The sequence below is a fragment of the Talpa europaea genome, assembly GCF_964194135.1.
Source record: "Talpa europaea genome assembly, chromosome: 13".
In the NCBI taxonomy this organism is placed as follows: domain Eukaryota; kingdom Metazoa; phylum Chordata; class Mammalia; order Eulipotyphla; family Talpidae; genus Talpa; species Talpa europaea.
Window position 1 is genome coordinate 71,010,003 of NC_140080.1, and position 14,267 is coordinate 71,024,269.

The 14,267-nt window shown below is 42.5% G+C and overlaps 1 protein-coding gene across 6 annotated transcripts in view; it reads left to right on the top strand.

Moving 5' to 3' along the window:
- Nucleotides 1-2,547: 2,547 nt before the first annotated feature.
- Nucleotides 2,548-14,267, top strand: part of ELP2 (elongator acetyltransferase complex subunit 2) — a gene marked incomplete at both ends in the record, with an annotated part of 48,279 nt that continues 36,559 nt past the window's right edge. For all 6 annotated transcript variants that reach the window (XM_084252487.1, XM_084252490.1, XM_084252489.1 and 3 more), the window contains 3 exons: nt 2,548-2,685; nt 4,809-4,887; nt 9,147-9,217. In XM_084252487.1, coding sequence (XP_084108613.1) covers nt 2,548-2,685; nt 4,809-4,887; nt 9,147-9,217 — 288 coding nt within the window. The remainder of the gene's footprint in view (nt 2,686-4,808; nt 4,888-9,146; nt 9,218-14,267) is intronic.

Sequence of the window (14,267 nt, forward strand, 5' to 3'; positions counted from 1 at the left end):
AGAAGAGTATGAGGGTGAGATAATTCACCAGGGCCAGAGCGGGAAACAGAACAGGCAGACTGACGATACACTGCTGAGGGGAGCAGCGGGTGAGGCAGGCGAGATCTGCGCACCATGTGGGACCCTCTCCCGGTGGCTGGGGATCGAACTGGTGCTGCAGAGGCTGCAGGCAGCTTTGCAGCCCAGCGCTCAACCACTGAGCCACCGGGGAGGCCCTCATTAAATTTTTTTTTCTAAAACTACATATAGATAAGTTTTAGGCTTCTTTGCCCCAATTCCATACTTCAAATCCCATTTTCTTGTATATCTCTATTTCTCAGGACATTTTCTCTGCATGTTCAAGTAGGTGTGTACTTTAACCACGCATTATAATTTCTTTCTCTCACTCAACAAATTACATTTTTCCATTTCAGTACATATACATTCATCTCATTCTTTTGAATGACACAGTAATAGTTAAGCAAGTTAAACTTCATAAAAAAATTATAGTTTCTTATGTCGTTATTTTGTTATAAACCAATGAAAACTAGAACATAGACTATTACTCATTCACACAAAAGGAACAAAAGGCCTGTTCTCCAAAGGGGAGTTAGGGATCGAGTTGAGCCTTGAAAAGCAGAATTCAGTTAAGTACAGGAAGGTAAGGTCCAGGCAAGCATAGAGAATGATACCTCAGGAGCCAGCAGAGGTCAAGCACCATGATGGTGATGAAAATCATCTGCCTCCAGGGAAAAGACACAGAGGTCGGTTTTGGAGGCGAAAGCGCCAAGAGGCAAGAGGCAAGCTAGCTCTATCACTTCCAGCTGTTCTTCCTCGGACCCGTTAAAGTTAGTACTACCTATTTCATAGGGTGACTGAGACTATCACAAAAAGGAAGTAAGTGAAAGTGCTCCATAAATTGTCATGTGTAGCATAACTGCTGCTTATCATACTGGAACGGTGGAGAATGGAAGTATATAATTTACCACAGTAAAGAATATACACTTAGGTTCTCACTGGTGGTGCATTGGTTGAGCGCTGGGCTGGGAAGCTGCCTGCAGCCTCTGCAGCGCCGCCGGGGCGGGTCCCACATGGCGCGCAGACCTCTCCTGCCGCTCACTGCTCCCCTCAGCAGTGTATTTCGTCAGTCTGCCTGTTCTGCTCCCCACTCTGGCTCTGGTGAATTCTCTCACCCTCCCGCGCTTCTGACTGTACCCAGTGCTTGTATAAATAAATAAGAAATAATAAATCTAAAAAAAATTATACACTTAATATATAAAAGATTCTTTAAAGAATCTTAGGGACCAGAGCACTGAGAGCTCACGTCAAAGGCAAAAGAAAAAAATCATTAAGAAATCATTTGCAGGCAAAGGCAAAGAGCTGGGTGATGGCTCAGGGGGCAGATCCTCGCAGCTCCAGGCTTTTCTCCAGGGAGGATGCTTAGCGCGATCTCAGATCCGCGAGCGGATCTCCTTCCCGGCAAGTCCGCGTGTGTTGGAGGAAAAAAGAAAAGCAACACACAAGGGCCTGGAGAGAGGGTGAGTGGAGAAAACAGGAATGAGGGCACAAAACTACTTCTGAAGGTTTTGAATTAATTTCAAAACACGGCAGTACCTTCGATGAGGAGATGAACAGTACAAACCGTTTCCTCAGACTGTCCCCCGTGGAAATCCAAAGCCAATCCGTGCAGCCCACACCGAGAACTTCGGCCTCCACGGCCCCCGGGGCTCCTCTCGCCGCCGCCCCTCTCGGGGCCGCGGGGCTCACCTCCCCGCGGCCTCGCCCAGCGGCCGGCCGGGGGCTCGGCGAGGGCCGCGCGTCTCTCTCTGGCGAGACCTCTACAGGGCACCGACAAGCCGCGTTCTCATCGGCCCGCTCTCCCTCGGTGCAGAGGTAGCGCCGCGAACCATAGGGAATGCGCGCCGCGCGCGCCCGGGCCCCGGCGAGCAGGAGAACAATCACTGATTAGCGCCGAGCGCGGCGCGCCGCCGGGAGCCACCGCCTCCGCCGGCCATGACTGACGCGCATGCGCAGCGCGCCCCGGAACCCCGTCCTCGGCCGGCGGATCCGGTGTCCGCTTGTTCGCCGGCGCCGCGGCGGGAGGGGGCGGAGGCCCGGGCCGAACAAGCGTGTTCCGAGACCCTTTCCTCGAGGCCCGAGACTCGCTGGGCCAGGCCCTTCGTAGGCCGGCCCTGCCGGCGCGGGGGAGCCGAGCCGTGAGGGACAAGATGTCCCGGATGCCGCCCCAGCACGCGAGTGCGGTCCTGCGGGGGGGTTCTCAGCTACTCCCCCCTGGTCTTCGCTCCTAGGGCGGAGCGCCCGGCCACGGCTCAGGAAACAATTGCTAAAAGCCGGGGGCGAGGCCCGGGCTAAGGCCCTCCCCGGCCGGGTTGGTGGGGGGGGGGGAGGGCGGGGGGGGGGAGGGCTGTGGGGGGCGGGGCCGCCTCCGCCCCGCCCCGGCCGCCTCGGAAACGCGGTGCGGACGCGCGAGCCGAGAGGCGGCCGCGGGGCACTTCCGGTCCGGCGGCGGAAGTGCGCGGCCAGGTCTGGCTGAGCCCAGCTAGCAACATGGTGGTGCCGGTGCTGGAGACCTCTCACGTGTTTTGCTGCCCGAACCGGGTGCGGGGCGCCCTGAGTTGGAGTTCTGGGCCGGGAGGGCTTTTGGCCTTCGGTACGTCCTGTTCCGTGGTGCTCTATGACCCTCAGGTAAGCTGGTGGCCCGACCCCCGACCCCGTCTGCTTCTGGCATCCAAGCAGCTGGGTGCCCTCGGGGCGGACTGTGTAGACTGCTCCGGAGTGAGGATGGGTGTGCGGCTGGGTTCGCTTGGGGGAGGGTTTCTGTGCGAGGAGTCACCGGTGGATGCTCTGCTTTCACCCCTCGCTGCCAGCTTGGGTTTCCGTATCCTTTTCTGTTAGCTCCATGTAGAAACCCGAATGATGACACCCTTATCTATAGGCTTCCATGGGAACCCAAACAAACTGCTTTGGGTTTTAAAAGATTTGCGTTAGGTATGGGTTAAAATGATGCTGTATCGTTTCTTTATTTCCCTCGTTGTTTTAATAAACTTATTGTATTGCATTTTAAAGAAACACTACTTGTATTTTGGTTTTGGAAATGGCCGTTTTAAAAAAAAAGTTCCGTTCGGGCAGGGTTGAGGGTCATAAGTTCTAGTTATAAGGCAGAACTTACTCATGTCCCGAATTTAACACAGTTGATTATTTTTTGGCTCTTTCCTGATTAGACAGTATAGTTAGTGATGCTTCTCAAAAGTGATGCTTCTCAGTATAAAAAGTCAAGTGCTGAAATTAAAATGCAGTGCAGGAAATGGATGCTTTCTTAATTACACTAAAAGTTCTACTGATCCCTATCACATCTTTTGCAGATTCAAATTTTTATATGAAATATATTTGGAGTTTGTATCTTGAACTTGCCTCCTGTTTTTTGTTTCTTGTTGATTGCTTGTACTCTTGATTGGCTAGAGAAAGCACAAAAAAGCAAGGGTAAACTTTATAGTAGCCATGAACCAAGGACTGACTTACCTGTTTAATCCCATCTTTTTGCAACTGTTTGATGGATTTGTCCCATGCCTTCCATGACTTTTTTTATTTTTAATGATAACCTGATGGCCATATTAGGGAATACTAACATATCAAAAATGAAGTATATTATTGAGCCTAAAAGGTACTTACAAATATTTGTTGCTTAGGCATTTAATTCAATTTAAGAATAAAAGCATTACAGATGCTAAAATAAGGTTTGGGGAATGATGTTCGTTCAGCAAATTTCAGAGGACCTGTGGGCTAGCCCTGAACTGAATGGTGATGATGGCATAAAGATAATGGATAATAATTTCTGTCCATCAAGGAATTCTCAATCTAGGGAGAGAGAAAATTACTTTACATTGTTTCCCAACATCAAATAACCCATGCGATTCATTATATAATCTACTTCTATATCCTTTTTTCTCAGTCATGACTATTCCAGTTGTCATAGCAGATATGAAACCAGTGCTTTTGGTAATAAATGGAGAATGGGTCTGTAAAGAGGAAGGCACAGGAGTCACAGAGTTAAAATCTTTAGCAGTGAGTGAAATAAAGGAAGCCCAAGTGTGGAAGAGTGTTGGTGAAAGCAACAGTCTGAGGGTCTGCTGGGAACTTAGTCACTGTGGTCCAGTGACCTTGCCTGAAGAACCAAAACCTGATCAACCATAGCATATAAAATGAGCCATAAATTTGTATCCTTTAACCATGAATTCCTCTGCTGAAGGTTGGGCTTTTTACCCCCAACAAAATCCTCAAATTGATGCAAACAGGGAAGAGGCCACCCATGTGAGAAGGATGGGGGCGGGGGCACTGCAGGAGGGTGAGTGGACACTTAGCTAGATTGAAGACCTGAAGAGTTCAGTGTGGCAAGGGTGCAGGGGACTGGAAATGTGGCGTGGTAAGAAAGGCAGGAATGAATGGATTGCATTACTATAAAAATTTATGAATCAGAAAGGCAATTCTCTTTTTTTAAAAAAAAGAATAGGTCATAGGTCATCTTTCTATAGTTATTGTTCCCTTTAGGTGCAGCCTTTCCACCAATAATCCACCCTGTACCACCACCCAGCTCCCCTGTGTCTCTCTCCCCAGCTCTGATCACCCCCACTTCTCCCCTGCTGCAAGACGGAGATCGATGGTCAGCCCGTGAGCCTTTAGGAAAGGCAATTCTCTTTGATGTAATCCGGGTTATTTTATTAGTGTCAAAAACACTGAAATCTGATTATTGTTAACTTATTAATTCCTCTGTATAACTTGTAGTATACTAACTGGTATTTTCTTCTCTGAAGAAAAGGATTGTCATTACCAACCTGAATGGTCACACTGCACGGGTTAATTGTGTCCAGTGGATTTGTAAACAGGATGGTTGTAAGTATTAACCTGAGTGTTAAAGCTAATCACGTTTGTTTTTAAAATATGGTTAGTCATTTTCCCTTCATCTCTTCTCTTAATTTAACATTAGTTTCTCTGATACTATGTGGTCAGAAACTAGAAGAGAAATGGTATTCCCAGTGAAATATCTGATCTGTACCTTTATTTTTATAGCAGTTAAAACATGGATAATGAAGCAGTGCTTAGAATAGGGTAGAGGCAGCCCTCGACTAGCGGGACCCATCCTGGTTTTGATTGAAAACCTGTTAGCTGGGCTCATTTTGGGGCCCAGGCTGGGATTTAGAAAGCCGGATTGTAGGTCTGTTTCTGTCACAGACAAGCTATTGTATGGTAGTTTTATATGTTGTGTTTTATTTTGTTTTGTTTTTTTTTTTTTGGCAAAGGCATTGCATCTTTGTTGACCCCAGTTTACACCTGATTAGACTAGATCAAGGGATTCTTGGAGGTTCAGTACATCTGTGAAGTCAAAATTATTTTCTGAGTAATGTTACTCAGTTTTCATTCTCCTTCAGTCACAGTATAAGTATACAGTGGCATTTCCAGTGCTTCTGTGTTGTGTTATATTGCAATTAAATAGTGAAGCAGATAAGTACTGAAGCAGATAGGAAAATTTACCAGTACTCTAATAATAAAGTGAGATGTTAGAGTTGTAGAATTGTAAAACAGTGCCTTTTGTCACATTAATATTTTGTATTGGAAAATAGAGCTCCCCCATAAAATGTTATTTATGCTAATATATGATAGAGTTCATCATTGTTTTTAAGTAAATTAAATAACAAGTATTTTTCAAATTCCTAATGTGATTAATATTGGTACGTATAGTCCAGATAAACAAACACCCTGGGGTCCTCAAGATTTTTTTAAACGTAGAAAGAAGTCCTGTTACCAAAAAATTTGAGAAATTGCAGGACTAGATAATCTCCAGGCCTATTCCATCTCTAACATTCTGTGACTCCAGAATTTTTAATTAACATATTACTTGCTTTTTTTTTTTTTTTTTTTTTTTTTTTGTGGGATCCTTCCCGGGAGGCTGCAGGGAGTCTTGCAGCCCAGTGCTCAACCGCTGCGCCACCAGGGGAGGCCCCATATTGCTTGCTTTTAAATGGTATTTCCAAAATTCTGTGGGATTTCCTCAGTGGTCTTAAATACACCTACTCTCGTGTTACTGACTCTGAATTAATTTTATTTTTCATTCTGCAACCATTGTATGTTGAATGCATTCTGAGACTGGCACAGAGGAAGAATTTACTGAGTTAGTGAGACATTACTATAATTTTATTCCTGACATTAAAAACATTTTAACAATGTTAAAAACTACTTGTTTCTGGGTCTCCCCGGTGGTGCAGTGGGTTGAGTGCTGTGTTGTGAAGCTGTCCACAGACTCTGCAGCACTGGTTTGATTCCCTGCCTGCCAGGGAGATACCCACATGGTGCGGCACACCTCTTGCCCGCTGCTCCCCTCAGCAGTATTTTTGGTCCTTCTGCCTGTTCTGCTTCCTGCTCTGTCTCTGGTGAATTCTCTGACCTATACCCCAGTTCTTGTATAAATAAATAAATCTTAAAAAAAAAAATTCAAAAAAACTGCTTGTTTCAGTTGGTAAGGTACAATTAGTTATGCAGTAGGTCAATAAAGACCATTAAATAGTAGAAAAGGGTGGCCATTAGTGCATATATTAAAACAATTGTAATTATAGTATGTAGTAATTGCTACCAAATAACATCAAAGACTACTTGATTTCAGTATAGATATTCATTATAAATTATTCATTTGGGCTTGTATATTTTATCCTCCATTTAAAAGTGAGGTTATATAAAATGAATTACTTGTGTTTCACTGTAGTCTATAATCTATAACTATTATGATTGAGAACAGGCTCTACTGCCAGAGAATTCAAATATTCTTTTTTTTTTTAGTTTCAAATATTCTTTTTAACCCATGTATCAGTGGCAGAAAATTTTAATAATTTATATTCTTAAGATAATCTGATTTTTTTTTTTGCATAGACTAACTGGGGTATCAGCCAGAGGTATGGGGGTGAGAGGACTCACCAGAAACAGAGTGGGGAGCAGAATAGGTAGATTTATTGAAATACACTGCCAAGGGGAGCAGCAGACAAGACAGGGGAGGTCTGCTGTGCCATGTGTGGGTTAGCTCCCTGGCCAGGGATTGAACTCAGGCAATAGAGGTGATAGCACCAAGACTTAACCCGTACGCCACCAGGGAGGCCTGGTATCTGATTTTTGAACACTTTACTTTTAGGTGTGTTACCATAGTGATTCTCAAAATCATGTAGTTAGATTAGTGGCTTCACTTCTGTGATACATGAAGAAATTAAAACCCAAGATCACAGCTAGCTGACTGGATATGAATGGTTTTATTTATTTTTTTTGCTGAGATGTCTAATTATTTATTGTTGTTCACGCAGATGGCTATAGAGACGTTAAACTATACTTCAGGAATTTACAACCATGTAACACATGGCTAGCCATCTAAAATAAACTAGCTTCTTACAACTACCTGTGAACATAGCAGCACTTTGTCCATTCAAGAAGACCTTAATCTTACATGAAAACACTTACTGTAGGGGAACCAGAAATATAACTGTGACCAAAAATAAAAACCAGAGGAAAAATAGCAATCTAGTGGCACTTTGGTGTACTTTGCTGTTGATTTTTTAAAAAAAATATTTTTATTTATATAAGCACTGGGTACAGTCAGAAGTGTGAGAGGGTGAGAGAATTCACCAGAGCCAGAGCGGGGAACAGAACAGGCAGACTGACCGAAGTACACTGCTGAGGGGAGCAGTGGGCGTGGCAGGAGAGGTCTGTATGCCATGTGGGACCCTCACTGGGGGCCTGGGATCCAACCCGTGCTGCAGAGGCTGCAGGCAGCTTTGCAGCCCAGTGCTCAACCACTGCGCCACCAGGGGAGGCCCATACTTTGCTGTTGATTCTTTGCTCTTCTTGCTCTTGTTCTTTTTGTCCCTCTTTTTGAGATAATCTTAGCCCCCAGTAAGCTTGAGTAAGCCATCAGAGACTTTTATGGTGGTACTGATCATTTTTTTCCCATCAGTCGCTCTTAACAGACCCTTGTCTAAGGGTTCAAAGGCCTTCACAGGACCTTTTCTTTAATGGGGTTAGTTCAGCTATTGTACTTCCTCAGGATGGTGAACATGTTGCCTGATAACTGGTACTTCTAGAAGAGTCTGCTCAACTCCACCAACTGCTTGCTTTCCAGAAGCGCCATCCCAAATCTAATATTCTTTAGATTGTCCCCTGACTGCTGCCCCTAAATATTTAGCACGTAGGCCAGAGGGGGAAAAAAGTAAATGGAAAATCCAAATCAATATTATGCTAGATTCTTTTTTTCAGTGCCTTTTTTCTCTTACAAACAAGTTGTAAATGTTTAAAAGAGCTATTTTGCAATGTTTTTCTAATCTCGGAAATATGTTGTATATTTGGTAGGAGTTGCTGACTTAATTTTATTCCTGCCAAATATGTTTAGCCTGAATGTTATCATGAAGAAACAACTAGACAAGTACAGTTTGAGAGATACTGTATAAACTGATCTGGACTCTTACTGTCACAAAAACAAGGGCACTGGGAAACTGTTCTATCAGTACATTAAATAAGACTGAAAAGGTATGATAACCGAAGTACAAAATGTGATCCTTAGAGACTTAATTAAAAAAATACATATTTGATGGGCCTCACCTGGTGGTGCAGCGGTTAAGTGCGAGGCTGCGAGGCTGCGAGGCTGTCCACAGCCTCTGCAGCGCCGGTTCGTTCCCTGGCCGCCGGCAAGAGTCCCACAAAAAAAAATTAAAAAATAAAAAAAATAAATACATATTTGAAAAGACATTACTGAGATATTTTAATATGAACTGAGTATAACATAACGATGCTATACGTAGTAAAAGTTTGCAAGGTGATAATTGTACTGTGATAAGGTGGGAGAAGATTTCAGTTCTTAGGGATTATATATGGTGTAAAGTATTTGAGGATCAGAGATCCTGATGTCTGCAACTTAATTTGAAATGGTTTGTCAAAACAAAAGGGGATACGCGCATATACATGTATGTATAGAGAGCAAGATACTAAGTAAATGTGGCAAAATTTAATGGTTGGTGAATTGAGGTAAAGGACATATGAATTTTCTTATTTTCTCTAACTTTAAAAAATTATCTGGGGGAAAAGTACTCAAATATTTACTGAAGTTTTTTTTTCCCCCCCAGCTCCTTCTACCGAGTTAGTTTCTGGAGGATCTGATAATCAAGTGATTCACTGGGAAATAGAGAGTAATCAGGTGGGTTGACTTGTTTATAGTGATAGGAAATGACCATTATATCTACTTTTGTTTTCCATTTTTTCCTCATTTCTGCTGTGTTGTTCTTTTAGGAAGTTCCCTCATCTGTGCTTATTAGTAATTCTGTTATTCTAACTTCAGCACTACACAGACCTTGTAGCTGTCCCTCTGCTACCTACTCCCTAGTCATACACTGTTAATCATTGTATTTATTTCTCATTTTGGAGTAATTTTCAAACTGTTATGTGGGTTATTGTTCTGCTTTTATTTTTAAGCAGTTTTCTTTGTAATTAATGTATTTTTAATTTTTTTCTTTAAAATTCTTTATTTTTCCTCAAGTCATTTTTGGCATTTTATACCTTTCTAGGAATTTATCCCTTTCACCTAGGTTTTCAAGTTATGAACATTTATTTCTTCATGAAACTCCCATTATTTTTATTTCTTTTCAGTTTTATTGATTTGCCAGTGGTTAAGTTTTTGGATTGCAATTCTGTATGTATGTATGTTTCCCACTATCCAGAGATTGGGAATTCAAGCTAATTTCTCCCCCCCCCCATCTCTGTATCTCTTGTCCCTTTCCCTCCCCCATCTCTCTTACCCTCAGCCCTCTGGATATTTATGGATGTCCACTGGTTTTCGAAAGCGTAATACACTATCAGATTGTCTGCTCTGTAGATGGTAGTATTTGTTTTTATTATTTTGACTTTTATTGTTCTGACTTACTGTTCTACACGTTCTCTCAAATTTCTTCCATTTTGTTGAAAATGGCTACATGTCATCGTTTCTTAATGGCTATATAATACTCCATGGTGTGTATGTACTACATCTTCTTGATCCAATTGTCCATTGATGGACATTCAGGCCGATTCCATAGTCTAGCTATAATATTATGGAACATGTAGGGGTTTTTTGGTTGATGGTTTCATATTTTGTGGCTATGTAGCCAAGAGTGGAATTGCTGAATTGTAAGGTATTTCTATTTTTAGGTGTTTTTTTTTTTTTTTTAAGATTTGTTTTACTTATTTATTTATACAAGCACTGGGTACAGTCAGAAGCGTGGGAGGGTGAGAGAATTCACCAGAGCCGGAGCGGGGAGCAGAGCAGGCAGAAGGACCGAAGTACACTGCTGAGGGGAGCAGCGGGCGGCAGGAGAGGTCTGCGCGCCATGTGGGACCCTCCTCCGGTGGCCAGGGAGCAGCCGGGGATCTAACCGGCGCTGCAGAGGCTGCGGGCAGCTTCGCAACCCAGCGCTCAACTGCTGCACCACTGGGGAGGCCCCTCCATTTTTAGTTTTTTAAGTTAAATTCAAACTGCTTTCCATAATGGTCACACCAGTTACAGTCCCACCAACAGTGTAGTAAGGTTCTTTTTTCTCTGTATCCTCTCCAGTACTTGTTATTGGGGGTCTTTTTAACGTGTGTCATTTTTATGGATGGCAAATGTATCTTATTGTAGTTTTTTTTTTGTTTTTTTTTTAAAGATTCATTTATACAAGAACCAGGGTACAGGCCAGATGCACGGGAGGGTGAGAGTATTCACCAGAGACAGAGTGGGGAGCAGAACAGGCAGACTGATGAAATACACTGCTGAGGGGAGCAGCGGGCGAGACAAAAGAGATCTGCTCGCCTTGTGGGTTGCTGCGAGGCCCACGTGAATTGAGCTGACACTACAGAGGCTGCGGACAGCTTCACAGTGCTGTGCTCAACCGCCTGCGCCACCAGGGAGGCCCCTCTTATTGTAGATTTAATCTCTTTGTCTCGTATTAGCAGTGACAAACATTTTTTCATGTCTTTTAGTCTTTTGGATATCCTCTGGTGAATTTTCTGTTAATATCTGTTACCCATTTATTAATTGGGTTATTTTTTAATTGTTGAGTTGTATCAGTTTTTAATACATTTGGATATTAGTCCTGTAACATTTAATATGGTGTAACTGTATTATGTTAACAGTTAATATATTGTGTAATAAGTAATGTATTATGTAAATATTTTCTCCCATTTAAGAGGGTATGTGTTTAATCTTGTATTTTCTTATCTCTTTTTTGGGGGGAGGGATAGCATTTTTTGTTACAGAACTTTATTTTTAAATTTATTTTAGGAAGACAAAAGTTAAAATTCAAAAAATAAAAAGAGAATACAAGCAGCCATATTATCTATATGCCACTGATTCTGGTGGTCAGAGAAGAATACTACCGAACAGCAGATGAAGGATACCTCTGCAAAAGAGCCAAGGCAGAAAGGCCTGGTTTGCTCTTGGCTGTTGAGGAACCCATCTGTGACTTACCCGTGTAATGGGCCTCTTGGTCTTAACTGTCAAAGCATATCTTTTCCCCTAAAAAAGACTAGTAATAAATACTTAAGTATAGTGTATTTTCTGATATCCCTTATTATCATCCCAGAAAGTCTTAGTAAATATAAAAGTCAACTACTTACTGGAGTACCTGTCAGTGGTGACTCAATAATGGTTTAATGAATGGTGAATATCTTAAACTTTATCTTCACTTGTCACTCTCCTGTATTGGAAACTTAAGAACATTAACAAAGTCCTGCTGGTTACTAGGTTTAGTGAATAATTTAAACAGGGCCAGCAGAAGAGCTCACTCACAAGACTTATGATGTAATTCCTCAGGTATACTAAAGCTTCTGTCTGGGCCGACACCAAGTTACCTAATTACTTCTATAACTACTATCATAGCTTAGCTCTTGAAAAATCAGGAAAAATTAATAACATACTACACTCCTTTTGCAGTTATTCCTTACTGGCACTTAAAAACATTTTATTTTTTAGCGTATTTCACTTTCCCTTGATCCTCTACTTTCTCAGTGACTGCTTGGATAGCCTCTTGGTTGCCCAGAACCTGGTTAAGCCCAACAGCATGCAGATTCTTATCTGGTTCAAGAGAATGGGCACTCCAGTAGAAAGGATGATGTCGAAATTGTCTTCATTGGAGATAGCTTCCACATCTTTCAGGAATGCCCTGCTGCTATTTCCATGAGCAAATAATCAGAAAATTTTTGCTGCTTAATACTTCGTGGACAATACTGTCATTCCAAAGGGGAGTCTCTCCAGAACATCCTTTAAGCTTTGTTGCTATCAAGGAACATATCGCCAGTGATTTCTTCTATGTGTTTTATTATTGCAGGTGTTATATCTTAATCTTTACTACATTTGGAGTTTATTTTTGTGGATGGTATTTATGAGTAATACAACTTCATTCTTTCATATCAGGCTTTCCAGTTTTCCTCACACCATTTATTAGAGGCTGTTTTTCCCATTTTGTGGTCATAGCTGCTTTATTATAGTTTAGGTATTAGTATGAATGTGGATTTATTTCTGGGCTTTTTATTCCAGTGATCCATGTATCTCTTTTTGTGTCAATATCATGTTGTTTTTAATACTGTTGTTTTATAGTAAAGTTTGAAGACAGGTGACATGGTACCTCTATTTCTCTCCTTTTTTCATAGGGTTACTTTTGTGATTCAAGGCCGTTTGTGGTTTCCCATAAATTTCAGTCTTTTTTGTTCAGTTTATTTGAATGCTGTTGCTGGTAGTTTGATGGGGATTGCATTAAGTTTATATATCATTTTAGATAGAGTGGTCATTTTGATTCAATGAGCAAGTGATATCCTTCCTTCCTGATGCTATTTAAGTCCTTTAGTAACATCTTGTAGTCCTCATTCTGTTTTTTTTTTTTTAAGATTTATTGATTTTTATACAAGAGCTGGGATACAGGCCAGAGGTGCCAGAGGGTGAGAGGATTCACCAGAGACAGCAGGGAGCAGAACAGGCAGACAACTGAAATATACTGCTGAGGGGAGCAGCGGGTGAGACAGGAGGGCTCTGCTGCACCATTGGGTTGCTCCCTGGCCGGCCGGGGATCGAACTTGTGCTGCAGAGGCTGCAAACTGCTTCATAGTACGGTGTTTAACCCCTTGTGCCACCAGGGAGGCCCCCTCGTTCTGTTTTTAATGATAGCAAAATCAGAATTGCTGTGTTCCTAGAACAGCTATTACCACATGGTTATACATTTACATAATTCTGAGTGATGTTATAATATGCAGTGGGGGGTATGGATAAACTTCTTTTGATAGATATTTGTTACTTCTACTTGTAAGCAAAGATCAGAAGTGAAAAGTTATTGCATTAAGTATTTGAATGTCTGCCATGCAAAACATGTAGATTACATACAATTCTATTTATGAACATGGTTTTTTTTTTAATTTTTAAGATTTATTTTTATTTATTTATACAAGCACTGGGTATAGTCAGAAGCGCGGGAGGGTGAGAGAATTCACCAGAGCCAGAGCAGAGGGCAGAGCAGGCAGAAGGACCGAAGTACACTGCTGAGGGGAGCAGCGGGCGGCAGGAGAGGTCTGCGCGCCATGTGGGACCCTCCTCTGGAGGCCCAGGAGCAGCCGGGGATCGAACCGGTGCTGCAGAGGTTGCGGGCAGCTTCGCAACATAGCGCTCAACCGCTGCGCCACCGGGAGGCCCTTTATGAACATGGTTTTGAAGGCAAAGTATATTTGAAGCACAGGAATGACTCTGGGTAATACTCTAACTTGCTGTAATACAACTTTGGTACATTGAGAATTGAGAAGAAAATTAAGAGGTAGCCTTTCAGCTGATAAGATTTCCTTGGGAAGAATGAAAGGAGTAAGAATTCCTTCTAGGAGGGCCTCCCCAGTGGCGCAGGGGGTTGAGTGCAGTGCTGTGAGCTGTCTGCAGACTCTGCAACGTGGGTTATACTCCCGGCTGGCCAGGGAACATCCTACATGGCACAGCAGACCTCTCCTGTCTCTCCCACTGCTCTTCTCAGCAGTGTTTTTGGTCCGTCTGCCTGTTCTGCTCCCCACTCTGTCTCTGGTGAATTCTCTTACCCTTCCACATCTCTGGCCTGTACCTCAGTTCTTGTATAAATGAATAAATCTTTTTTTTTAAAAAAAAAAAAAAAGAATTCCTCCTAGGAAAAATGGCATGAATAAAAGCTCAGATGAGAAAGAGAACACCTATGCAAGAATTATATGAATATCCAGTTTTAACAAAAGCC